Source organism: Protomyces lactucae-debilis, assembly GCF_002105105.1.
Source record: "Protomyces lactucae-debilis strain 12-1054 chromosome Unknown BCR37scaffold_19, whole genome shotgun sequence".
NCBI classification, from domain to species: domain Eukaryota; kingdom Fungi; phylum Ascomycota; class Taphrinomycetes; order Taphrinales; family Protomycetaceae; genus Protomyces; species Protomyces lactucae-debilis.
Window position 1 is genome coordinate 253395 of NW_024468011.1, and position 25257 is coordinate 278651.

Below are 25257 nucleotides of genomic sequence, written 5' to 3' on the forward strand. Positions count from 1 at the left end.
TCCAGCCAACAGGCTTCATCTGGACCAGTATCTGTCTGTCTAATATCTTCAGAGTCGATGGTCAAGATGGTGGATATCCCTCCTCGGCTTTCATTCAGATCTCGCCGGCTGATCTTTGCCCTCACACACAAGCACAGCCGGCCACCCGGCATCCCTTATATATGCACAAGATGGTATAGCAGATGTGCTGTGTATGTGATCAGAGTGGACATATGTCCAAGGAACGAATCCGTCTCTCCGACAGCCTCTTTGTGACTGGCTTCTGATGTGGCTGGGATGTGGCGCCGAGTTGCGACAAAAAACAAAATAGAAAACTTGACTAGTACAGACTATACTGACTGTAGCAATACTCGGAGTGCAGGGTCATGTCGAGGGAATGGGACAAGCTAGAGGTGCCCTTGACCCCATGGATGTATGTTCTTGTCACGTCACTCCACACAAATGCTAATCAGCCAAAAGACGCGAGGCAGTCGCAACCATGGGCTTCCAACAAATGACGCCCGTTCAGTCCAGCACAATCCCGCTCTTTATGAAACACAAGGATGTCGTTGTCGAGGCAGTCACAGGCTCCGGCAAGACGCTTGCATTTCTACTGCCCTTGATTGAAAGGCTTATTCAACGGGATGAACCCTTCTCGCGGCATCATATTGGCGCCCTTGTCATCTGCCCAACAAGAGAGCTGGCCATTCAGATACAAACTGTATTCACCAGTATTCTAGCCTTGTCTGTGCCCGAAAGAGACGAGCCAGAACTTCTAATGGATGAGCATGGACAAGTGGATGAGGATACAGTACAAGAGCCAGAGCCAGAACCGGTGCTCATCTCGCAGTTACTCATTGGAGGCCGAACCTCTGTCCAACAGGATCTAGTCGCCTTTAATGCATCCAGTCCGCATGTACTGATTGGTACGCCAGGCCGGATCAACGACTTTTTCAATACTTCACGCGTGGTCAAGACAAAAGAGCTTGAAGTGCTCATCATGGATGAAGCAGATAGGCTGCTTGATATGGGTTTCCACGATACTCTAGCCAGTATCATCAACAAGCTCCCCAAACAAAGGCGAACAGGCTTATTCTCTGCCACCATGACAGATGCCGTCTCACAACTCGTTCGCACCGGTCTTCGCAACCCCGTCAAGATCATCGTTAAAGTCAAGGCGCATCTCGGCGATGACAAGCGAACACCAACGAGTCTGCAGATGGGCTACATGGTGCTCCATCCAGCTGAAAAGATTGCCCAATTGATACGTGTGCTGCATTATTCATTGGCTGTGGATAACTTGACAAAGAGTATTGTATACTTGCCGACCTGTGCAGCAGTGGACTATTTTACACCGTTACTCTCACAGCTATCGCAGCTCAAGGCATTCACGCTGATTCCCCTACACGGCAAGCAAGCACCTTCCATTCGACAAAAACACTTTAAACGCTTCATCTCGCTGGGTTCAGGAACGCCGAGTGTCCTCCTCACCACAGATCTCGCTGCGCGCGGGTTAGACATTCCAGACGTCGATCTCGTCATACAACTGGATCCACCACAAGATCCAAGTGCCTTTTCCCATCGTTGTGGTCGTGCAGGACGTGCGGGTCGTCCGGGTAAAGCAGTTTTATTTTTGAATTGGGGTCGTGAGGAGGAGTATGTTGAGTTCCTACAAGTCCGGAAGACACCCGTGTTGCCGTTACCTCGACTTACTCCAGACAATCAAGTGGATGCGAGTATGTCTGATACAGTCGATGAGGGCTGTAAGACACTCAATGAGCGATTGAAGCAGATTGTGAGGAAAGATCGGGATTTGTATGAACGTGGTATCAAGGCCTTTGTGTCTTATATCCGTTTCTACACAAAACATCAAGCTGCATATATCTTCAGGCTCGCAGATCTTGATTTGGCTGGGTGTGCGGCAAGTTATGGTTTACTGCGATTGCCGAGCATGCCGGAACTCAAGGCACAGGATGTGGTGTATGAAGGTGAGCGTGTGGATATGCGGACATTTGCCTATGCCGATAAGATCAGAGAAACTGCACGTCTTGAGGCACTCACAAAAGCGGATGCGGAACACGCTAGGAAGGTGGAAGCAGGGGAAGTAGCTGTCAAGCGGAAACCGAAAGTGGAAGCACCGGCGTGGTCAAACAAAATGGATGCGGTGGCACGAAAAGAAGCAAGGCGTGATAAGAAGAAGCGGAAGAGAGATGCTGAGTCTGCTACGAATGCTGCAGCGTTGCCTGTTGCTGCTAAGACTGTGGACAGCTCTGACAGTGAGGCTGAGGCTGACTGGAAGGAGTTGAGACGGGAGAAGAAGATGCGGAATGCAGCGAAGCGGATAGAGAGGGAGACAGACGAGCAGCAGGGAGAAGGAGAAGACGAAGGAGAGAGCGGCAGTGAAGGAGGCCGGGACATGGTTGTGAGTGGAGGCATGTTCGCCGACCTGTAGCGTCCATCTGAAAAAGTGGTTGCCGTGCACGTGCATTTCTGTCGCGACTTTCAAAAACAAAAAGAGACAACAAGCACAACAGGAACACTAGGTAAAGGGGGGCTAGCAGCAGGAACAGGCTCAATATGGCCGCAAAGGCAACGCCCGCATGGTTTCAGACCGAGCTGGACTATCTCCACGGCCAGGCCAATGAAAGGCTCGAAGAATTTGCTTTTTATGTCGCAGAGGATGTAGACTGGCTTAACGATTACACACGCAGTGTCTTGGACAGGCAGCAGGCGTCTCTTTACGATATGGTCAAGACGCCGGGAAAGACGAAGACTCTTGCGTCACGGACACCATTCAGAGAATTGACGAATGTGAGTAGATCCATGCGAAATACGATTGCTGACAAGCAGATACCAAAAGCGACAAGCCGTGCGCCGTCGCCAGTCAAAATAATGCCTAGTCCAGCCAAGCACAGGGCGAGCGTGATGGCCAGTTCTGCGAACATGCCGATTTCACCGGTGCCTGCAGCGGAAGAGGTGCTTGTGGTGGAAGAGCTGGAAGATGCCAGCATGGCAATGGACATGAGCGAGACTGAGGAGCCTGCATTACTCTCCCCTACTGAAGAAGCATCGGACTTGCACGTTGAAGCTGCTGCTGAAGGCCAGCTAGAAGCCTCCGACGCCGCAAGTACTACAACGACAACTCCAGCATTGGTCGCATCGTTGCCGCCGCAACAAGCGCAGGACTATCTCGAACCAGTACACCTAGCATCACCGCCAAAACGCTCACTGGGTTCAGCTTCCTCACCAAACACAACGATCAGCACTGCGGCGCCTTCACGATCCCCGAGGCAGTCTGTTGCTTTTGCTTCTCTACCGCCACGACAACCATTTGCAAAGAAGAGTTTGGGTCATCGATCAAGTCAAAGCCGCAGCAGTGTTTTCGATGGTACAAAGTCTCTAGCGAAGACGCCAGCGAATGAGTCTATGCACCAGCGAGTCAAGCCTGAACCACTCTCAACACCTCAACTATTCGCACAAGTTTCAAGTCTGGATGCACAGGCTGCTTTGATGAAGGCTGAGTTGGAGACGCCATCGTTGAAGCAAGAACGCTTTAGTATGCTCATGGCGTCTGTTCCACCTGTTCCCGCGACGATCATTGCACCCACCGTGTTTGAGACGCAAAAGACAATTGACAAGCAGGCGTCTAGCCAAGCGAGTGTCATCCAACCCTCTCGTGGACCAGCCACAAAGCCCATTTTACCGAGAGCAACGCTCAGCAATGCTTCAGATCCGTCTGGATCACCCACGACCATGGAAGATGATAATGAATGGCTGCCGAGGTTTGGCAAGACGAAGGCCTTACCCGTACAGGCCAGACCGACTCCTGTTGAAACAGCAGTATTACAGCTTGTTGCTGATACACGACAGAGCCCTCGACTTCGTCACGCCCGGACACCCTCGAGAGAAATTGAACCTACTGCCGTTTCTGAAAGACAAACAACACCACCCGGCGCTATTCGTGCGGCCATGCAAGCGGCCTCAGCCAAGGCAAATGCATACCTACAGCAAGCACGTACAGCATTTGGATCACCGGCCATGAATCAAGGGCGTGTATTTACCACAACGCCAACCATGTCGCCACCAAAAATTATGCTTGCAAAGGCAGAACCTCAAACGCCGAGCTTGTACCCTGATTTATCAGCTGTTGCGCCTGCCATCATGACGCTATCAGCCGTACCGGTGCAATTGCCCTCAGCAGTGCCAACGAAAGCACAACAGAGCCCGACAAAGCCAAAGAGTGCATCGATGGCTAAGGAGAAGCCGCCGTCCCCACGCCGTACATCCCCACGTCGCATACAATCCAGTGAAGTTGTAGCCGGTCCTGCTACGTCAAAGGCATCGTCAGCTGCGTCCAACACAATGCAACCTTCTAATATTCGGCCACCGTCACCACGCAAAATGGCAAGAGTCTTGCCGAAATTGGTTGCTGGTGTGCCAAGCGCTGCCATCCTCTCACAAACCGGCAAAATGCGACCCGTCAACATGTTTCGTATTGCCACGGCATCACAACGAGAAGCAGAGGGTAATAAAGAGCGCAAGACGGCCGCTGCTGCACCCATGACCGATGCAACCAACAGAAATGGACAGAGTAGCAGTAGCAGTGGAGCAAGTGCACCACAACCATCGAGAATGCCATCACTCAGCAAACCAGCAGGTGTTGGTCGACAAATCAAATCCCTTGCAGCGGCAAGCCAAGCAAAAGAAAGAGCTGAAAAGGAGCGTGAACGCAGGGAATTGCAGAAACGTGAGATTGAGCGTAAGCGGCAAGAAGTTGCGCGTGAGGCAGATGACGCTGTGCGCAAAGCGAAAGAAGAAGAGGAACAAGCTAGACGTCGACAACAAGCTGAAGAGGATAATCATCGTCGCAGACTCGCGGATGAGGCAGAAGCTCGAAAGGCGAGACTTGCAGCTGAAGCGCATAAGGTGAAACCACTCAAAAAAGTCATGGCTCCTTTGATTCCGCCGAGTGCTTCACACAGAGATGCGTCGCAGAGCGGCAGACCTTCAGTCAAGCGCCCACTCGGTGATTCAGACGAAAAGTCTAGTCATGCTGCAGCAATGGAACCAAAGCGACGATGTACCAATGAGCAACAACCTCAGACTGGGGCCTCTGGTCAAGACGCTCGACCTGTCCGTGTGTCGTTGCAGAAAAAGTCACTTCATGCGTTTGGTCAGCCAGGAGAGCCAGGATACAAAAAGCCTGGTGCTTACAAACCTGCTGGACCGCTCGATACCGTCAAATTCAGCACGGAAACAGTGAGGTTTGCCCAAGCTGAAGCGAGTGGCAGTATTGTTCAAACTGTTCAGAGCACATCCACCTCAGCGACTCAGTATCCGCCTTCCGAGCTCATCGAGTTGCCTGCCATTGCGAGTGATTACTCTGATAGCGAAGATGATGAACCAGACAATAAGCACAGCGGTTTCACTGCGCCTGGCTGGGCGGAATCGCCAGAGTTGCGCAAGCTGTTGCATCGTCAGCAAAGGCTTGATCCAGATGCGGTCTTTGGTCCCGTCCAACCACTGCAAATGGAGGAAATCTTCAAGGGCAAAGAGCGTGCCTTGGCTCGATTCAGACCACGCAGTAGTAGTGCCAATTGGACGACCATGGGGGACCAGTTGACGCAGGAGGAGGTCTGTGAGTATGCCAAGGTCATGGGCTATAAGAATTAAAAGAGGTTCTATGTGGGTCCCTGAAAGCATGCGTTATTGCCATTTGTAGCGTTTGCTCATGTCTTCATTATTCAATGCATCTTTGCATGCTCACTACTCAAAATGGATTGAACCGCCGCCGTTTCGGTGCATCTGCTTTGAATTGCTCAACCCAAGCTTTTGCTTCCTTCTTTGGCACGACGTAGATGCGCACAAGCGAGTCCCAAATCTCAACCTTGCCTGTTGCAAGCACAGTAGCAAGCGTCACTTTGCGTCCAAGTTGCAAAACAGTCTCGGTTTTGGTCTCAATAAACATGTCAACCTGTGAAGCGGCATAGTCACCTTTTGTATCCCAAGGAGGAGATTCGTTCAAGACCTTGTCGATTTGATCGCCAAACGTATCGACTTCTGCGAATTGTGCGATGAGATCAGACTGATACATGATTGGATAGATGACCAAGACTGGGTAGAGCAGCGACGATGTGGCGTCAGTCGGCTCCGTGAGCTGAATGGCACAGGAGCCCATGTCTGGCGGCCGTGGCGAGTAGCGGAGGACTATTCTTCGCATCGCAATAGCGTTTGCCAGTGTCTTTTTCTCCAACGCCTCTCTTGCTTCTCGCAACTCGCGACTCTGCTGCGATTGAAGGACCATTTTTAGCCGTTTCTCTAGTACAGAGAGTTGTGCCAGCATTTCCGTATTTTGAGGGTCAAGAAGAAGTGCGCGCTTGATGAGATCCTGCGCTTCTTCTAGCCTGTCGACCATCATGCAAGCTCTTGTAGAGCGGTACAGTGCCTTCATGTTACTTGGGTTGATGCGCAACGCACGAGCACAGTCTTCAAGGACTTTGCCATAGTTTTCGAGCTGGAGATTGCACGCAGCGCGATTCACGTAACAAGCCTCATCAACCTCTGGTTTACCACACTTCAGCTGCAGAGCCTTTGTGTAGAATTCTATAGCATCCTTGTACTGCTTCTTGCCAAAGGACTCGTTGCCATTCTCCTTGAAAGAGGTGGCGACTTCCCACGGCTCGCCTTCATAGGCAAGTGATTTAAGTGCTTCAAGCTGTAAGTTCTCACCGCCTGCCCCATCTGTCTCGTCTAGATTACGCATGAAGAGCGGGACACGGTTGAGCTCCTCAAAGCGTTCATCGAAGCTCCTTTCTTGTACATCTTTGATGGCATCAGGCAACTCTGGCCCAGCTTTTTTCTTCGGTAGAGGGTCTTCCAATGCAATGATCTTGACCTTTTCATCTAGCTCTTTGATGCTGCTCATCTCTCGTTATTATCAGCTAGGGCCCAAGCTAGCTGATGAAGCAATTGTAGAAGGTCAGGAACAAATTTAGTTCCGGCAATTTTGCTTCTTCCGGATACTTCCCACGCCCCGAGACACGTGATCCAACTTTTTGCGACGAGAAACAAAAAAAATAGAAGGAAAGAAGTAGTAGCAGCATCTACAGAGAAGAGACGTAGCCATGCTCATCCTCACAGAGACAGCAGCAGGCTATGCCTTGTTCCAGGCCAAGGACAAGCTCCTCAAAAAGGACATCAAGGCCGAACTCTCAACGGCCACCAAGACGGCGGAGCACTTGAAATTGCAGGCCTTTAAGAAGTTTGAAAACACGGCTGATGCGTTGGACAACGTCAGTGCGATCGTTGAGGGTAAAGTGACGCCTGCGTTGGCCGCGATGCTGTCGGAAGTGAGCGATAGCAAGACTTCCCTCGTTGTGGCCGATGCGAAGCTCGGTAATGCCATCAATAAGATGGAGGGTCTGCAGTTCAACTTGATTGCAGACAGCAACTCGGCAGACCTTTATCGTGCCATTCGAGAGCACATGTCGTCCCTTGTGACGGGTCTGTCGAGCCAAGACTTGAACACCATGTCACTGGGTCTTTCACATTCATTGTCGAGGCACAAGCTCAAATTCTCACCAGACAAGGTCGATACCATGATTGTACAAGCGATTGCGTTGCTGGATGACTTGGACAAGGAGCTCAACACGTATGCAATGCGTGTCAAGGAGTGGTATGGTTGGCATTTCCCGGAAATGGCACGCATCATCCAGGACAATATGGCATATGCCCGTGTCATTCTCAAGATGGGTATGCGTACATCGTGTGGTGCAACAGATTTCAGCGATACGCTACCAGAAGAGCTTGAGCAGCAACTCAAAGTAGCAGCTGAGATCTCCATGGGTACGGAAATCACAGAGGAAGATTTGGAGAATATTGCCATGCTGGCTGATCAAGTCTTGTCCTTGAGCGAGTACCGCATTCAGCTCAGCGAGTACTTGAAGAATCGCATGAACGCCATTGCTCCCAACTTGACGGTTCTTGTGGGTGAGTTGGTGGGTGCACGTCTTATTTCCCATGCAGGATCCCTCATGAACCTCGCGAAACACCCCGCCTCCACCATTCAGATTCTCGGTGCTGAAAAGGCACTGTTCCGTGCATTGAAGACAAAGCACGATACACCCAAGTATGGTTTGATTTACCATGCCTCCCTCATTGGCCAAGCGAGCACAAAGTCCAAAGGTAAGATTGCTCGGATGCTTGCTACAAAAGCGGCACTCGGACTTCGTGTCGATGCACTCGCTGAAACAGATGGCTGTGAGCTTGGTCTTGAGCTTCGCAGTAAAGTGGAGAGCCGGTTGCGGACGTTGGATGGCATCAAGGGTTCCATTGCGGAGAATGGACAGATTGGCAGGTCGAAGCAGCAAGGGAAACACGCAATTGCTGCTGGACCTGGCTACAGTACCAGTACGGATGCTGTGTCTGTCACTGCTCCAACGGATCCTGTGACCAAATCGAAGAAGCGCAAGGAGATTGAGATGGAGGAGACAGAAGATGCCGTCATGGAGGATGTTGCTACTGCTGGTGCAGAAGAGAGCAAAGAGGCTCGCAAGCTGCGCAAAGAGCAGGAAAAGGCAGCCAAGAAGGAGAAGAAGAGTAAGAAGGCCAAGGTCGTGGATGAGGCTGAGAAGGCTGTTGAGGAGACTGAGGAGGAGCGCAAAGCGAGACGGAAGGCTGAGAAGAAGGCCAAGAAGGAGAAGAAGTAGTTGTGCTGTCTATACCGGCTCATCCTTGTTACAATCTACATCTATCTATTGCATTTCACAATTTTACTTTTGCAACTCAACTCACCTTTTCATTGCCTAACCCAAGAATACGACGGCGACGGCGATCAAGACCATCAGACGTCTGCTTCTGTACCTTGCAAGAAACCCTTCAGGCAGGATGGCAGGTAAGCTGAGTCTCGTATGTAATGCAGCATCTAATACAATCAGTGAGTTCCGCACCCGCCAGCTCGCTCAGTTCACATGATCCGAGCATCACCTACGACACAATCGACTTCAATGACCGCAAACAAGTGGTTGCTGCGCGCAATACCATGATTCGAGAGCAGTGGATCAAGACGATGGAGCAGCGGCTTGTTCGCGATGAACTTGCGCGGTGCTATAAATCCGAGGGCGTGAATCACTATGTCACTTGCAAGCATCTTGCTGACCGTACGTGCCGTGGATGACTTGGTATGAAGGCTGACTTGCAGGTTACATGGCTATGCTGAAGGAGCACCGCCACGTTACTGGCTACATGTTTCAAGAGAGGACAGACCCGAATGCATAAGAAGCGCCGTGTTAGGAATGGTAAATCTAGAACTAAGCTGGTACTTCTGCATCTGTTTGTGGAGCCAAGGCAGCAGCATCCAGCTTCAGCTGCTTGTCTCTTTCTGCTTCACGCTTATCCTGCTCGCTTGCTTCCCTGACTGCCTTTTCATACAGCAAATCCACCACCGTACTCATCTGCTTGATTGTCTCCAGTGCCGCTTCATACGATTGATCGAGTTCAGGTTCGTCGTGCAAGACAAGACACCCGGTGCCTTGATCAATCACGCCAAAAATGACTTTATCCAAGACCATTTGTGAGAGTTTTGCTTCGACTTGTGCAGGACTCAAGCCAACCTGTTTTGCAACGTGTGGAATTTCCACTGTCGAAAAGGGTTCAATGACCTTGACGAGATTGGACTCGAGGAGTGTATCGTACAAAGCAGCGAAATGCTGTCTCACAATGGCATCCGAGGCGAGTTCTTGTTGAAACGTCGATAAAGCACCTTCAAACTCTGCAAGGGATCGATTGCCATGCGCTTGAGCGACGGCTTTGATGGCGTCAAGATCACGACCAGCGTACTGAGTAGCCCATTTCCCTTTGAGCAGCTGCTGAACGTCGTCTCCCTGATTGAGCATAATTTTTGCAAGCAGCATGTATTTGAGAGTCTGTTGTGCTTGTGTATGATGTTCCTGTGCGGAGAACCCTTCAAGTGCTTCAAAGAAGTACGAGTAGGCTGTTTCATAGTCGTGCTCTTCAGCATGCAAGATACCAGATTGCAGGTCCATTTGTGCTTGCAGGCCTGGAGGGCAATATACGCTATTTCCTGCGGTCTTAGCAGACGTCAGCGCAGCTCTACTCTTTGCCAAGTTGCGAAGGAGGTGATGAACGCGTGATTCTAGCAAGTGCACTTCAACGAGCTGGAGCTTATCATCGAGTTTCTTGAGTTCAGTGAGCAATGAAGCAATCAAGTCCAGTGCGTCTTGATACTGTGCCGATGTCAGCAGCAGCGATACGAGCCGCGTCTCAAGCGATTGTCGTAAAAAGACACGCTTCTCTTGTTGAGCCCAATGGATGGAGTCACGCGTGACATCAATCTGCAATGCCGTTGAGTCTGGAATGGCAGCAAGTGCATCCATCAATGTGCGCATCAGCTTTGCCGTCTTGGATTTAGCAAAACGAGCCAAAAATCCGCGCGACTCCTTGATGAGTGTCACGAGCGCGTCTGCATTGTTTGTGTGTTGCAGTACTTTCGCGAGTCCCGTGAGGCCTGCTTCATGGAGACGTAGTTCTGCATCGTTGTCAAAGGGTTGTGTGAGGATTTGTCTGTACAGGGATTCTGCCTGTGCATAGTCTTTCTCTGTTGCTGCGTCATTTGCTTGTTGCAGCTTTGCCTGACCTTCTGCTAGCCTCTCTGCCGACATCCTGTGCTTTCTCCAATATGCAGCAGCTGCAATGGAAGTGCGTTGTCTTGTGTGTGGTGTCTCGCAGTGAAAATGACGCGTCGTCGGGAACAGATAAAAGTATATATATATATATATATATATATATATATATATATATATATATATATATATATATATTATATATATATATGTATTATATGCTTTGTATGCTGGCTGGACTAGAGCTACACAGAGCAGACAAGACCCGGCCAAGCTACCACCGCCTCGCCTCATCGCTATCCTTGCACCACCCATAAATCTTGCCTCTATACCGATCCGCCTTGAGCAAACCCGCCCGTACCTTCTGCATGCATCGCAGGTACTCTTCACTCCTGTCCAGTGCTGCCTGTAGTAACCTCCTTGCTTCCTCTGCCGAGTCTGGTGGAAGGCCGAGGTTACGATCATACGTGGGACACTTGAAGTCTTGTGAAAGAGCTTGCATGACTCCCTCTGCTGTTTGGCCGCGCGTTTTGGCCTTGACGACAGGTTGATCGATTGCTGCTACAGCTGTTGACGCCGTTGATGTGTCGCCATCGGGTGCTGTAGCTTGTAAGGGTGACCCAGGACGCAGTGGACCACCCTGCGTCTCTTCCTGATATGCGCGCATGACTAGCACAGCATCGTCTCCCAGGAAAGCCGTCAATAGACGTGCCAGCTCCACACGATGTGCATGTTCCGTGGAGAGTGTCCTGAGTGCCTGTGCAGAGAGCACACCGAGTGCTTTTCGTTGAAAGACGGCGCGTGCTTGTGGATGATGCACGACATCGGCTGGTTCATCGACTTGCGCTAGGATCTGATCGAGGTGAATATCATGGTATGCGTCTGCCTCATCATCGCTTTCTGCAGAGACAACGCCGCCCCCGCCGCCTGTACTTGTAGCAGGATCGGTGAAGGGTGTTGTATGTGACTTTGCGACCACGCGTCTTCGTTTTGATCCATACGCATGCGTCGCAGAGGACTCTGCATGGATCCCAGCGCCTGTATCGAGCTTGCCACGAGCGACGTAGCGTGCTTTGCGTTTGAGCTTGTTGAATCGGTTTGTGTGGGGTTGAGCGTGGATGCTGCTGTCGCTGTCGCTTGCGTCGGAGTGTTTGTCGAGGCGGTCTTTGAGGCGGATGGCAAGCATCTCCATCTCTGAAAGGCCCTCCATCCTGCAGTCTCTATCGTGTTGTCTGTGTCTTGAAGTGTTGTCTTGAGTCTTTGAAGTTGCGACGTTGAGCATTTGAAGCGGAATCTTGGACCTGGATGGAGGCCTTTTGACTAATAAGGATTATAGATCATCTAGTTTACGTATTTACGCAGTACATCATCATTCATGGGCATACAGGCTCTGTCATTGCAATTCTGGCGTCTGTGCTGCGACCTGCGCTGCTTCTTCCTCAATATACACCTTGACTGCGAGTGCCCGCTGTCTGAGCATCGCCATGGACGCAGCAGGATCACCTTGCAATGCAACAAGCAGCCTGTCCCCCTCACTGAAGCCGAGTTCCCGCTGTGTCTCGATCGGTTGGAGGATGAGTTGTCCGTGCTAGAGCATGCATGTTAGCCGTTGGTCTTGGATGAATAGCCGTTGCAACCGTCTTTCAGAGTATGCACAATGCACATGTAGTCATGAGCATCCTGCTAGACTCGCTTGGCGAAGAGACATACCTCGAGCGCGACTTCTATCGCAGCATCTGGATCCTCTTGCTTGTGTTCCTGACCCTCGTCCACCTCTGGCTCGCCCGTCGCTGTAACATCAACAGCTGATGAAGACCTTGATTGCCGATGCGACCAGATCCCCGCAGCAAGCGCAGCCATGACGCGCGCCTTTGCAGGACCTCCTTCGTGTGATGCTTGTGCTAGTAATGCGCCGGATGCGGTGAATAGGATGGCTGCTGTTGCGCCTGTCTGGCTGGAGGATGCGAGTGTCTGTGCGAGGAGACTTGCCAGTGGCCGTGCCTTGAACATGAGTAGGCCTCTTGCTATCTTGTTCTGTAGTCTCTGTAGTCTCTTTCCTGAGTATTTCTTGAGTGTCCAAGGACAAAACTGCACACGACACACAACCAACACACTCTGCCCACTCAGCACCAAGTCTACTGCACGGCCCAAGCACAAGACATAGCAATGGCAGGGACAACATTCATCCCAGAGAGTGGCATGACCACAGACAACAACCTCAATGCACAGGCAAACGCAGCGCCCAAGGTATGTCGTCGAGTAAAAGGTTTTCTTCCCAGAGAACACGTCATCGCGCCACAGAGACGAAGATGCTAACGAGTTCCTACAGCGAACGAGCCCAGGAATCACTCCGCCTGCTGCTGTCAAGGAAGCAGACAGGGTTGTTGAAGAGTTCCAAGCACTCGGCAGCAAGATCGAGGGAGACCACCCCATCGGACGCTACCACAGCTTCTTGTAAGTCCTCACAGGTTCTTCCTTGTCATGCTTCATGGCAATGAAAGCCCATCTTCTCATGAGCCAATGCTGACAATGTATTCAGCTATGACATGCTGACGTGGAAGTACCCACGCGCTTCCGGCCTCATCCTGGCTACCCTCCTGACGACCCTCATTGTCAGCAAGTCTGTCAACCTCCCTAAGCTCGCCTTCCGTGCGCTTTGGGTTGTGCTGGCATCCACCACGAGCCTCGAGCTTGCTGGACAATTCGTCTTTCGCAGCAATGAAGGCCTCGTTGCCAAGTTTGCCCCCAAACAACTCATCACCCTCGATCGCGCCCGTGTCGATCCAGTCTTTGATGAGCTCTTCTCCCTCACAAACTTCTTCCTGACTGAGGCTCAGCGATTGTTGTTTGTCAAGAATGCAAAGCACACAACGGTTGCTTTTGTGTTATCGTTTGTTGCATACAACTTGATCAAGTTCTTGCCCTTGTCTGCCCTCATTGGCATTGCTATCCTCTTGGCATTCAGCATGCCACCGGTGTACCTTCGTCACAGACAAGTGATTGATGCACAACTTGCAAAAGCACAGGAAGTTTCTACGCAGCACTACGAACAAGTCAAGTCTGCTGCATCGAAGCAAGCTGGTGTCGCCTCTGACCGTGCGCGCTCCGTGGCAATTGATTTGGGGAATAAGGTGGGTGTCAATGTTCACCAGTATATCGGTGGACCTGGACCCGTGATGTCTGAGTCTGTGCACGCTGAGCTTGCTAAGCAGCCCAAGGAAGCAAGCAAGAAGCAGAGTCCTTCGGAGAACAAGATGACAACGGCACCAACTGAGGCTATTTCTGCTTTCACGAGTAAAGTGCCCGAGTCTGCTCCTTCTGTTGGTGGTGCCGATGCTGCCCCGATTCCAAAGACCACCGTTTCGCCACCTGTTGAGGAGCACGTCAAGGACTCGGCTTCGCACGATGACTATGTGAAGCCTGCTGAGAGTGTGCAGAACAAGGATGCCATCCCTATCTGAGAACACGGAGACATTGAGAGAGATACTGAGACCAGAGACTGAGATTGCGATTGAGAGGGGAGTGCAGATGTGATGAGATGAGATGATGCTGATACGTGGCCATGTCCCCCATAAGTACTTGTTATAGACCGATTTTTGAACTGCTTGTGACTGTCTTTTCTTTCACTGCTTCCACTACTTCTACTTCTACTTCTATAGCTATTGCTATTGCTGTTGCTGCTGGTCTGCTACTTCTATAGCTATTGCTGTTGCTGCGACTGGTAGTCAAGGAGAGAAGAGACCTCTAAACATGCCCAAAGACTCCAGGCAAGGAAGCGCATTCACGCACCCGCAAACACCGCGCAATCCACAGCGGCCATCCTCATCAGGCGGCAGTATCCTCAAGTCCATCTTCTCGCCAGCTGTATCATTCTTTGGCCGTCATTCTACACAATCCAAAAAGCAAGCGCGGATTGAGCAAGCTGCGTCCAAGGCTCAAACGTATCAAGAGGATGAAGAGGCGGGTGGTACCGACAACGACGACGAGTATGATGACGAGGAAGGCCGAGTAGGCTTACAGGAGCACATACCACCTCCACCTCAACGACAAGGCCAGGCATCGACTACTGCCAGACCAACGACCCCTGCCACGGCACCGTTCCCATTTAGCTTCACACCCGTTCGTGCACAAAACGCATCAGGGACCCCGTCACCGTATGCGGCACCACCGTCTTCTGCAAGCCCACAAGCAGTCCTTGCTGAATTCTTCAAGAACCGAGGCGATGCGCCCTTCACCGAGGTCGAGCGTGAAGGCATTCTTGCACTCGTCAGTCGTGCAGGGTCACCCGCTACAGCTATGCAACCACCATCACCCGTCAACGTGACACCTGCAAGACCGGCGTATACCCCGATTTTCACACCAGCGGCGATTCAAACCACCACAGGCACCGCTCCAGGCTTTCATCCCGGTACAAGCAACAGTGTCGTTCGACAAGGCAGTCTTCTCGCATCAGCAAATCGTAAGCGACCACCTTCTTTTACCTCTGCTTTGGCGCAATCGCCCTTTAAACGGCGTAGTAGTCTTGCAAGAACGAGTTTTGCACCACAACAACCTGATTCGCCACAACGCAGACCACAAGAATCGATGGAAATGGCAGCCTTGCCACCGACAGAAGCGTCTGGTGCTGGGAAACGTGGCCTTGAAGATGTCGCTGCACCGCTTGCAAAGCGTACAAAAATGAGTCATGTGGAAGACTCACAGACGGGTCGCGCGACGGCTGCATCGATGCTAGCGATTTTGGAGGATGGAAAGGGTGATTTGCCTGCATCTGAGGAGACCGTGTCGGAGGAGCAAAAACAAAAACAGATTCAAGCAATGCTCAATCCGTATGCGCGATCTAGTGTTGCGCCGTCACCGAGAAGAGTCAGACAGTCTCCGGCGCGCGCAGAAAGAGGGTTGAGTGTATTGGCTGTGATGCGGGGGACGCCTGCAAAAGAGAAGCAAAGCTTGACCTATACACCAGACGGCGCCTTGGTACCGCAAAAGAAGGGGTTATTGCCTCTTTCGAGCGGATCACTCTTTCCTCCGCGTGGTGGACAGACGCTCCAAGCGGAAAGCAGCTTCTCACAAACACCAAAGACTAAGACACACTCGCAGTCCTCTGCATTTTCACTCACTGCAAGTCAAAGCAGTTTGGCACCAGGGAATGCATCAGCGACCTTCAAACAATCTTTTGCAACAACAGATGTGGATGAGGGACAAAATGACACGCGCTCAGTCCCATCACGCGAATCCCAGCAGAGTGCAAATACGCCTGGCAAGCGACGTGGATTTGGTCTGCACAGTGACGATGAGGAGATGTCTGGCGCTGTTGATTCAGGTGCCCAAGAACATGCCGCTCATGGTGGCTTCGAAGCTGTCCGGTCTACAGACACTGCAAAGGCAGCGCCAGCGTTTTCAAGTGGCGATAAAAAATCAGACACGGCGGAACATCAATCACATGGCGGCTTTGTCTTCAACCCACCAACCAAATCTACTTCTGAAGAGCCGGTGGATTCACCTGCTAATGTGCACAAATTACGCGATGGGACGGAGTATATCTCTCCATCAAAGAAGCACACGGAGCAGGAAACTTCTGCGCCGAGTGGATTTGTGTTCAAGCCAAGTGCTGCAAAGACGACGTCTGCTTTCAGTTTTGGGCAAAGTCAATCGAGCGATACAACGCCTGCACCTGCCAAAATGTCGTTTACATTTGATCCAACAAAGAAGGCTGAACCACTCGCAAAACCGCTTGTTGCGCCCAAACCTGCAACCGTCCAAGCTATCAAGGACGACGACAGGACACGCGCTGCTAGAGTACCTGCATCGCAACTTGAGGCCTTCATCTTCTCGCTAGACGCACCAACAACGCCTGGCAAGCAGGAGCTCAAAGAACGTGCTGGTCGTGCTGAATTGATTGCATACCACTTCACTACCACTACGCAACAGACCACCACAGCACCACCAAAACCACAAACTGGTGGTTTCAATTGGGCTGCTGCAGGCATGAAGGCGCCTGTGGCTTCTGGTTGGACCTGTGATGTATGCATGGTCTCGAACTCAACAGACAAGACGACCTGTGTTTCTTGCGAATCGTCAAAGCCAGCAGGTACGAGCGCTACTGCACCAGCACCACCAGTAAAGAGTTCGGGTGGTTTCAATTGGGCTGCGGCGGGTATGACGGCGCCCAAGACGGCAGGGTGGTCATGCGATGTGTGTATGGTGAGCAATCCGGCAGACGCTAGCAAGTGCCTAGCATGCGAGTCGCCCAAGCCTTGAGTCAAGATATAGCAAAAGAAGAATAGGGCTTATTAAGAAGTAGGCATAATCATTGCTACAAACCGATCAATTGACTTAAATCTTTGACTTTGGAGATGATTTGATTTGAGCACGTCCGTTGGATAAGACCACTTTGCCGGTATCCTTGCACTTGACGTGGAAGACGACTTCCTTGATACCGTTACTGTCCTTGGCAAGCCACATCTCCGTACGCAGCGTCTGGCCTGGCAAAACGGGTGCTGCGAATCGAGCCTCAAACGAGACGAGTGCCCCTGGTTGAGATTGACCATAGGCGCGCAAGACGTGTACAGCGGCAATGTTCCATGAGCAAAGACCATGGAGAATGACACCTGGGAAGCCCATTGTCTTGCCGACTTTTGGGTCAGCGTGCAATGGATTGTAGTCTGCATTGAGACGATACAACAAAGCCTGCTCAAGGGTCGTTTTGGTCTCATCCGTCTTGTCGGGGGAGTTTGCCTTTTCCTTGGGTGGCTTGTTGACGCGTGTCTTTTGCACTTGCTTGGGCTGGTCGCTGTAACCGCCTTGTCCAATAGCAAACGACGAAGCAACAATCTTGGTGTAGGCTTCACCCGTCTTGCGGTCAATGAGGAGTGTCTCTACTTCCGTCACGAGACCAGCTTTGCCTTTATCGTAAAGTCCAAGCAATTTTGTCTCACAGACAAAGTCATGGCCTTCTGAGCTAGCAGGCAATGGCTTGAGCACCTCAATGTAACGCTCACCATCGACAATGCGTGCAGGATCGAGTTTTGGTGCACCGGGCGCAGACTTGCCAGACTTGTTGCGAGCGATAAAGTCAGTGACTTCGCCCTTATCATCTGCATGCCGGAATGGTAGCAAGACTGGGTATGTTGGGAAAGGAGCGAAATCCGGGTGCAGCTCATACAGGAGGTGCAGCTCGTCATGCTTCACGCCAATGGAGTTGGCAAAGAGCAGGACATCCCGCTTCGTCCAGGTTTGCGGGACTGGCTCAAACTTGTGGCCTACGGCCTTTGCAAAGTCTACGTTCTGGGACATGCTTATGGATGGATTGCAAGTCAGTGAGCTCAGGGAGTCAGTCGCCTTTGTAGTGTGGGGATCTCGGCGGTAGAAGACGCCGAGGAGCGTGAGAGAAATGGACGACATCTGTGGAGCCGGAAGCAAGTGTGGGGTAAAGACCAGCAACATAGCAAGTATTAGCAACGTACTAGCATTGTCTAGCAAAGTATACCTGGTAGAGACAAGCAGCCATGGCATCCGACGAACTAGTGGAAACCATCATGCGGGATGTCTCCTTCGACGAGCTGCCAACCGTCGCAGGAAACCCAAAAGAGCCTCCATACAGTGCCTGGGTCTGGGGCAAGGACGACACACTTGGTACACTCAATTACCTGACAGATGCCCGTGTTCGCGACGCAGCAGCAAGCTGTATCAAGACTGGCAAGCGTGTCTGCCTGAACTGGAATCTGCAGCACCCGACACATCCTGGATTTGGCAGACAAGCATTCCAGCATGAGATCCTCGCAAAGCCCAATAGAGTGGTCTTTGATGACACTGTGCACTTCAACACCCAACACTCATCGCAATGGGATGGACATCGCCACTTTGGCTATCAAAAGGAAGCAGTATTTTACAATGGCGAGACGATGGATGACGTTCTGAAGGGAGAGAAGCATGAAGGCTGTGGCATGGCAAGCTGGGCTCAAAAGGGCATTGCTGGCCGTGCAGTCCTTATTGATGTCTGGGCCTATATTCAAGATAAGCCAGAGCTGCAATATGATCCTTGGACGACACATGGCGTCTCTTTGAGTCTCATCCACGACGTGGCCAAAGCGCAAGGCACAACATTCCAAAAGGGCGATATCCTTATATTCCGCACAGGCTACCATACTGCCTATGAGAAAAAGACGGATGACGAAATTCTTGCCAAGTCCAAGCAGATCCCGCCACAATTTGCTGGTATTAAGCAAGACATCAAGTTTGCAGAATGGGTCTACAATAACAAGTTTGCTGCTGTTGCCGGGGATGCACCTGCTTTTGAGTCTTGGCCCGGTGATTTGTCTGCTTTTGGTAAGTTGTTGCATGAAGTCTTCCTTGCTGGATGGGGTATGCCCATTGGCGAAATGTTTTACCTTGAACGGCTCAGTGAGCTATGCAAGCAAGAAGGTCGATGGTCCTTCTTTGTGAGCAGCTCTCCCCTCAATGTCCCTGGCGGAGTGGCGACACCGCCAAACGTAGGTTCACCCTGTCATGGAACTCTCGCTAACAGTAGATTATGGCAATCCTGTAGAGATAAATTAGCTATGTATGCAGATGGAATTACAATCAGCGCAGTCGCTTTCGAATATGTTTGAGGAGGACCTCGTCGTCGGTGATGGGAAGTGGCAGGGTCAACACCCGCATTGCTGTATCAAAATCGCAGAGCAGAATCATCTTTTCCAGCGTGTCGAGTAAGGCCAACGTGACCGCCTCTAGCACTTGCAAGGAGCTGTCCTTGGGTTGTAGAATGAACACGTCCCAGACTCGAAGTTGGGTGCGAAAGGGAAGTGTGATGTGAAACAGCGTCAAGTACCAGCGCGTTGCAAAGGTTATTGGCAGAATGCCAAGCTGAATGAGATGTCTACCCGCAGGTAGTCCACGCATACGCTCCTCTAGCGTCTGAAAAGCGTCGAGCATGAGTGAAAAGCCTGGCTTATACAGATCCTGCATTCGACGTTCTGTCCAAAGCCAGCACATCACAGCAAAGGCCCTTTCCTCTGCGTAGAAGCACAGTAAAGTCGCTGCTATGCTAGGCATGCCTTGTACGTAGCCGCTTTCAGGGAATTGCAGCGTGAGTGCATGCAAGATATTAAATAGGAATCGCTGTCCGCCGGCATTGCGATTGCGAAAGAGAACGTGTCCGGAAATAGTGCGAGGAACATCGAGTGAAATTTGCGAGTCGCTCTCGCATGACTTATCCAAAAGATGTTGGTAGCGGTCTAGCAACGCTTGCTCATCCAGGCGACTTTCTGCTGGAGCACCTGCAGCGCTCTCGCGAAGCAGTGAAGACCAAACTTGCGCACGCCAGCTGTCTGGAATACCCTTGAATGTACGCTCAACCAGCTTGCTCGTCTGCTTGAAGTCGAAATCGGCTGTATTTGCACGTCTTGTTGCCATGCGTCGCCACTTTTCGGCACGTTCAGCTTCCTTGATCGCAGAAACCTTGTTGACAGCTTGTGACATCTGGCTTTCAGGAGCAAGGCCTGTTCGTGGTGTACGGATGGGCAAGAGCGAAGGCCTCTTCCAAAGGCTGCTCTTTCGTGAGAGCTTGTGTTGCGAGGACTTTTTGTGCAATTCCATCATCGATGCGCTGGACAGTCGTCTCCGCGCGGAATTCGCATCGGCAAAGAACCCATACCGATCGACTTGATCAGCCTGAATGCCCTCATAGTCTTCGATGGGCTCACGTGTCGTGGTGGATGATCTGGATGATGAGATTGTCGTCGGAGCCAGCGAATCTGTAGGTAAAGGCGCCAACGCTGCAGACTCAGCCCTGTGTGTATAATGTAGGTGATCTGAATCCGCGGGCCTTGCATGCTTTGGGAAGGGCCGCTGGAGCTGTAGCAGCAAGGGCGAGCCGACGCTGGAGGGGCTCTGCGGCACACGAGGTGAGTTGCGAAACAGGACCTCCGTTTCTAGTGCTCCATAGAATGCGACTCCAGCGGGCCAGTCCAAATGAGCGCCTTGAATGACGTTGGGCGATGGTGCTGCTGATGTCGCGTTGGATACGGCCGCTGATCGGATGCGCGCATCGTGGAAGGGTAAGCTGTTAATCTGCTCAATGGCAGGTACAGAATCGGACATGGATGCGCGATCATGGGCCATAAAGGGAGACTCTTCTTCTGTGTACCTCGTTCGTCTCTACGAATGCGCAGCCATGGCCCTGGTATGTAGGAGCAAGAAATGAGCTGGACAGGTAGCTGACCAGTGTGTTGTCTTGTTTTGCTGGCCAAAGCGCGCTCGACCACAAACACACGCAGAGACCAGCTACAACAAGGACTGCCAGCGTGTAGCAGGGATGGTGGAGTGCTAGGACAGAGAAGCAGAGATGGAGCTGTTTGCATCGATACAGCCAGAGAAGCAAAAGGTCGATGCAGCCATCAGCGTCGTGTGCGACAGGCTCGAGCATGCCACCTTGCTAGAAGATAGGCGCGCAGCTGTGCTCTCTCTCAAGGGCTTTTCACGCGAGCACAAAGAAGCTGTTGCCGCTGAGGGGCTCAGAGGTCTTCTCAAAAGTCTATCATTGGACAAGGAAGATAGTGAGACGCTCAAGGCCACGCTTGAATGCCTCTTGCAGCTGTTTGTCGTTGAAGACGGTGTTACTGTCGACGATACAGCGCTATGGATCGCGGATGAATTCACCTTGGTAAGCAGCATATGCTGCTGAAGCATGGCTGACAACAGAAATTTGACAATGTCCTCAACTTGCTCGACATTGTAGCTGAAACCAACTTTTACACTAGGCTGCATGCTCTCCAGATCTTGTCATGCATTTTGGAGTGCCGCCAGGTGCCATTGCAAGAGTGTATCATGAGCAGTGCAACTGGCATCTCTACGCTTGTCGAGATTCTGAACGATCAACGCGAGCAAATCAGGAACGAGGTCCTTTTACTCCTCGTCAAGCTGGTCAAGAGCCACACGGAGCTTCAAAAACGCGCTGCCTTTGAAAACATCTTTGAAAAGTGCTTTGCCATTCTAGACGAAGAAGGTGGCCTTGAAGGCGGTATTGTCACGTCTGACTGCTTTGCCTTGTTGAGCAACTTGCTCGCAAACAATGTCTCCAACCAAAACTGGTTTAGAGAGACTGGCTTCCTGCAAAAGATCACACAGCTCTTCCAAGCGATTGACAAGGAAGCCACGATGCCACCAGCCTTGCGGAAGAACCTGACGGCTCTCTTCGAAATTTGCAGGCTGTTCGTACCGAGGAAGTCAGCAAACAAGGCAACACAGCAAGATGCAGCCATGAAAGCAGGTATCGTGACACAGGCAGTGGCATTTGCCTTTCAACCGGCTGCATCGCTCGACATTCGTGCTGCTGCGCTATCGACGTTGGCCGACTTGATGCATGGTAATCAAGCCTTGCAAGAGTACTTTTCACAAGCGTCTGCACTTGCCATGGATCCCTTGGCGGGACACGAGCGCGATCCAAACGATATGGACTCTCTCTTTCAAATTCTGCTGCAGGGCGGCGAAGAAACGTTCAAGATGCGATATGCGGCGCTCCTCTGCGTCGAAGCATTCACGGCTGGCAATCACACACGGCAGCTAGGCATCCTACAAAAAGTGATTGACTCTTACCTGAGCGGCAGCGAGGGCTCTCTTCTCGAAGCGGTTGTTGCGCCTGCTGAGGTCGATGAATATCGTACCTGGTTCGCCTGCTGTGCATTGCTGCGGCTCACGCGCGATGATGAAGAGGCACAAGCCATGTTTACCGAGCTGACTATTGGCGACGCTGCTGCAGGCGAAGAAGAGCTATCGTTCATTCAGACCATCTCAGGCAATCTCGTTGCGAGTCTACAGCGTGAACGTCGACGAAGCGCAGCTGCGTACCTTCAGCTCTTGTGCTGTTGGTTGTTTGACTCGAAAGAGTCCATCAGCAATTTCTTGGAGGAAGGTAGCACCTTGCAAGCGCTCTTGGCAGAGTTACAGAGTGAGCAATTGGATGCAACGACAAAAGGTCTTTGTGCCAGCTTGCTCAGCATCTGCTATGCCTTTGACTTCGATGAGGCCTCTCCCTTGCCTAGAGCGGCGCTTCAACCGATCCTGCTCCGTATTGGGCGGGACAGTATCGTCGATGCGATAGTCACCTTTAGCTTCCTTGAGTCTCTTCGGCGCTCGGCGTTGGCAACTGCACAATATGAACAAGCAGTCTTGGATGATACGTTCATTGAATTCTTTCGCGATGGGTACGGCACGATTCGTAAAGCAATCGATATTGAGCCCATTCCTCCGAAGCGGCGTTCTAGGGAAGCGCAAGAAGAGCACGAAAAGAGTGAAGACATCATTTCTGACCTGCAGGAACAGCTTGAATTCAAGAGCACAGGTTTAGCGGAAGCTATCAATCATTTGCGAACACGGCAAGAGGAGCTTCAGCGGCAACGGGAAGAGCTCAAGTATCTGCAGCAAAAGCACGAGTCGGCGTTGAGCAGTATCCAGAAAGAGCTTGTCAAGGAGCGTGAAGAGGTGGTGATTGCCAAGGCAGAATTGACTCAAGTTCAGCAACAAGCAGATGCAACCGTGGAAGAGTCTGCGGGACTGCGAAATGCGTTGCAGGTGGCTGCGAAAGAATCTGCCGCTGAATTGGAGAAGCTCAAGGAACGTTTGACCACTGCTACGGGCAAGCTCGAAGCACTCGAAAGCGAATTGGAGAGCGAGGTGTCTAAGCGTCAATTCTTGGAGCGGGAGTTGACGACGGGTCGGACCTTAGCCGAGCAGGAACGAACGCAGGCTGCCGAACGTCTTGCGGCTGTCTCTGCTTTGGAAGAGGAAGTGAAGAAGCTACAGGCGTCACTGGCCGCAGCTGAACGACGTGCGACTGATGCCGAAAAAGAAGCAAGTGAAGCACGCAAGGAGAAGAAAGCGGTCGAGCAAGAGCTTTCTACGAGCAAGACCAGGGCTCACGATTTGGGCAGCGATTTGAAGGGTGCTCAGCAAGCTGCCAAGGCTGCAGAAGAAGCTCATCAACGCGAGCTGGCCAAGCTCAAGCACAGGCTCGAGGCAGCAGAGTCAGCCACAGCCAAAGCGAAGGATCAAAAGGTCGACGTATCGGCTGTAGCATCCCTTGAGAAGCGGGTTGCAAAGCTGGAGGAAGAGAAGGGGTCGCTTGAAGCTGAGAAGAAGAAGCTTGAAGAGCAGCTCGCAACAGCCACAGAAAGCAAAAAGTCAGACAAGAAAGACGACGTCTCAGCCGCCAAGGTTAACGACTTGGAGAAACAAATTGTGGCATTGCAAGACGAGAAGGAGCAGCTCAAGAGTCAATTAGAGCAGGCTCAAGAAGACTTGATGTTGCTCATGGAGGACGACGAGAAGAATGAAGACGTTGACTAGAAATAAAGAAATGTGTACAACCAATGTCAAGACAGAAAAACAGACGCCAATACCAAAGGCTCAATACAAGAAATGGCTCAGTCTTCGTCCTCACTGCTTTCGTCGGCGGGGGCAGTAGCAAGTCCGGTGTCAGGCGGTGACTCTTCCAGCGTGGACTCGAGCATATTTGCAAGGTCATCGAGATCATCATCGTCATCATCTTCTTCAATCTCTGTTGCAGGCGCAGACTTGCTAGAGGCATCGACTGGCATTGTACCTTCATCAGAATCATCGCCATAATCAAGCTCGTCTTCCATGATGTCCGCACGACGAGCAGCAATGACTGGAGCCTTTGTTTTTGCTTTCGACTTTGGTTTAGGCTGCGCCTTGGCCTTTGCTTTTGCAGGAGCAGTCTTCTTGACCTGAGCCGTGCCCTTTGTTGGCTTTGCTGCAGACTCAGGCGGATCGGCCACTCCGGATGTTTTTGCCGCAGTCTCCAGACGTATACGGGGAGGCGGTGTAGAGGTGGCGGTTCGTCTACCATGCTGTAGTTCTATAGCCCGTCCTTTCTTATCATGCACTTCATCGGCAGGTGCATCGTCATCTAGATCATCGTGCGCAGCAGCTGGTGTCGCCACGGCAGGTGGGGCCGGCGATGAAGCTAGACCTGTGGCCGCGTTTGGCGCGGAGGTGATGTTCTGTGCTCCTGGAGATGAAGGAAGATGCGCAGGCGAGCTGCCGACGATGTTGTACGGGACAAAGGGCGATGCCAGAGATGCTGTCGATGCCGTCTTGCGGTGTCCAGACTTGCCGCGTTGATGATCTAGCCTGACAATGCCGTCAAAGTGTTCTAGCCTGTATGACTAACCGGTTAGCGCGTAGTAGCCATAGATTGATACGAACAGAAGTCGCTTCGTCATAGATGAGCACACAATCAAGGTCCTTTGTAGACTGGGCAGCACCGGTAAAGATGTGGTCCGAGCCTGTATCGCTTGTATTGGGCACAGCGACCGTATATTCTTCCGGGCCTCCAGACAGATATCCAGCTCTTGCGCGGTCCATCGTGCCTGGCTGGAAGTTGACTGAGGTCAGCTGTAAGGTCGTGGAGAAGTATAGACACACATCGCAGACCTACGTGCTGTTCTGCGCTCCGTACATCGGTCATTGAGCTTCCCAGAGTGACACTGTGCCGACCCTTGGGCTCTGAAGCGGCCGACATGTTTCCTATTACCGTGCGAGGCCCTGCGCAGGAGGAACAGGTCGTGCGACTCTTCGTGGTGGATGGTCGTCGTTATCGTTGGCCATTCGCGTTTTGGGC

At 51.7% G+C, this 25257-nt stretch overlaps 13 protein-coding genes across 13 annotated transcripts; 7 read left to right on the forward strand and 6 right to left on the reverse strand.

Annotated features, from left to right (window-relative positions):
• Positions 1-264: 264 nt before the first annotated feature.
• Positions 265-2431, forward strand: BCR37DRAFT_405622 (P-loop containing nucleoside triphosphate hydrolase protein; the record flags this gene model as incomplete). The annotated part of the gene is made up of 2 exons (XM_040872095.1): positions 265-412; positions 460-2431. The coding sequence occupies exons 1-2, from the start codon at positions 366-368 to the stop codon at positions 2429-2431; spliced, it is 2019 nt and encodes a 672-aa protein (XP_040723181.1). The 5' UTR covers positions 265-365.
• A 4637-nt stretch (positions 2432-7068) lies between these two features.
• BCR37DRAFT_382701 (uncharacterized protein) lies at positions 7069-8748 on the forward strand. Its single transcript, XM_040869934.1, has one exon. It carries the CDS (start codon positions 7104-7106, stop codon positions 8685-8687), a length of 1584 nt encoding a protein of 527 aa, XP_040723182.1. The 5' UTR covers positions 7069-7103; the 3' UTR covers positions 8688-8748.
• Positions 8749-8776: 28 nt separating this feature from the next.
• BCR37DRAFT_122653 (uncharacterized protein) lies at positions 8777-9221 on the forward strand. The gene is made up of 2 exons (XM_040866006.1): positions 8777-8872; positions 8916-9221. Exons 1-2 carry the CDS (start codon positions 8866-8868, stop codon positions 9152-9154), a joined length of 246 nt encoding a protein of 81 aa, XP_040723183.1. The 5' UTR covers positions 8777-8865; the 3' UTR covers positions 9155-9221.
• Positions 8915-10735, reverse strand: BCR37DRAFT_382703 (proteasome regulatory particle subunit). The gene is made up of 2 exons (XM_040869935.1): positions 9179-10735; positions 8915-9137 (listed from the first exon to the last, which is right to left on the reverse strand). Exon 1 carries the CDS (start codon positions 10656-10658, stop codon positions 9288-9290), a length of 1371 nt encoding a protein of 456 aa, XP_040723184.1. The 5' UTR covers positions 10659-10735; the 3' UTR covers positions 8915-9137; positions 9179-9287.
• A 176-nt stretch (positions 10736-10911) lies between these two features.
• BCR37DRAFT_334153 (RXT2-like protein) lies at positions 10912-11793 on the reverse strand (the record flags this gene model as incomplete). The annotated part of the gene is made up of 2 exons (XM_040867131.1): positions 10912-11094; positions 11290-11793. Coding segments are annotated over 2 exons (687 nt in total), but the record flags the coding sequence as incomplete, so codon positions are not given.
• A 219-nt stretch (positions 11794-12012) lies between these two features.
• On the reverse strand, positions 12013-12629 carry BCR37DRAFT_394887 (uncharacterized protein; the record flags this gene model as incomplete). The annotated part of the gene is made up of 2 exons (XM_040871539.1): positions 12013-12207; positions 12330-12629. The coding sequence occupies 2 exons, from the start codon at positions 12627-12629 to the stop codon at positions 12013-12015; spliced, it is 495 nt and encodes a 164-aa protein (XP_040723186.1).
• An 85-nt stretch (positions 12630-12714) lies between these two features.
• BCR37DRAFT_382706 (Reticulon-domain-containing protein) lies at positions 12715-14226 on the forward strand. The gene is made up of 3 exons (XM_040869936.1): positions 12715-12866; positions 12948-13073; positions 13159-14226. Exons 1-3 carry the CDS (start codon positions 12841-12843, stop codon positions 14078-14080), a joined length of 1074 nt encoding a protein of 357 aa, XP_040723187.1. The 5' UTR covers positions 12715-12840; the 3' UTR covers positions 14081-14226.
• On the forward strand, positions 14226-16915 carry BCR37DRAFT_122720 (uncharacterized protein). The gene has a single exon (XM_040866007.1). The coding sequence runs from the start codon at positions 14370-14372 to the stop codon at positions 16875-16877; it is 2508 nt and encodes an 835-aa protein (XP_040723188.1). The 5' UTR covers positions 14226-14369; the 3' UTR covers positions 16878-16915.
• Positions 16900-17947, reverse strand: BCR37DRAFT_382711 (putative peroxisomal dehydratase). The gene has a single exon (XM_040869937.1). The coding sequence runs from the start codon at positions 17910-17912 to the stop codon at positions 16953-16955; it is 960 nt and encodes a 319-aa protein (XP_040723189.1). The 5' UTR covers positions 17913-17947; the 3' UTR covers positions 16900-16952.
• A 177-nt stretch (positions 17948-18124) lies between these two features.
• Positions 18125-19164, forward strand: BCR37DRAFT_389093 (uncharacterized protein; the record flags this gene model as incomplete). Its single annotated transcript, XM_040870693.1, has 2 exons — positions 18125-19108; positions 19147-19164. The coding sequence occupies 2 exons, from the start codon at positions 18125-18127 to the stop codon at positions 19162-19164; spliced, it is 1002 nt and encodes a 333-aa protein (XP_040723190.1).
• BCR37DRAFT_382712 (rab-GTPase-TBC domain-containing protein) lies at positions 18785-20852 on the reverse strand. Its single transcript, XM_040869938.1, has 2 exons — positions 19147-20852; positions 18785-19108 (listed from the first exon to the last, which is right to left on the reverse strand). Exon 1 carries the CDS (start codon positions 20736-20738, stop codon positions 19200-19202), a length of 1539 nt encoding a protein of 512 aa, XP_040723191.1. The 5' UTR covers positions 20739-20852; the 3' UTR covers positions 18785-19108; positions 19147-19199.
• A 13-nt stretch (positions 20853-20865) lies between these two features.
• Positions 20866-24417, forward strand: BCR37DRAFT_122775 (p115 like vesicle tethering protein). Its single transcript, XM_040866008.1, has 2 exons — positions 20866-21279; positions 21318-24417. Exons 1-2 carry the CDS (start codon positions 20962-20964, stop codon positions 23958-23960), a joined length of 2961 nt encoding a protein of 986 aa, XP_040723192.1. The 5' UTR covers positions 20866-20961; the 3' UTR covers positions 23961-24417.
• Positions 23941-25230, reverse strand: BCR37DRAFT_400517 (RNA polymerase II transcription elongation factor-domain-containing protein). Its single transcript, XM_040871805.1, has 3 exons — positions 25062-25230; positions 24843-25021; positions 23941-24802 (listed from the first exon to the last, which is right to left on the reverse strand). Exons 1-3 carry the CDS (start codon positions 25156-25158, stop codon positions 24038-24040), a joined length of 1041 nt encoding a protein of 346 aa, XP_040723193.1. The 5' UTR covers positions 25159-25230; the 3' UTR covers positions 23941-24037.
• Between the last annotated feature and the right edge of the window lie 27 nt (positions 25231-25257).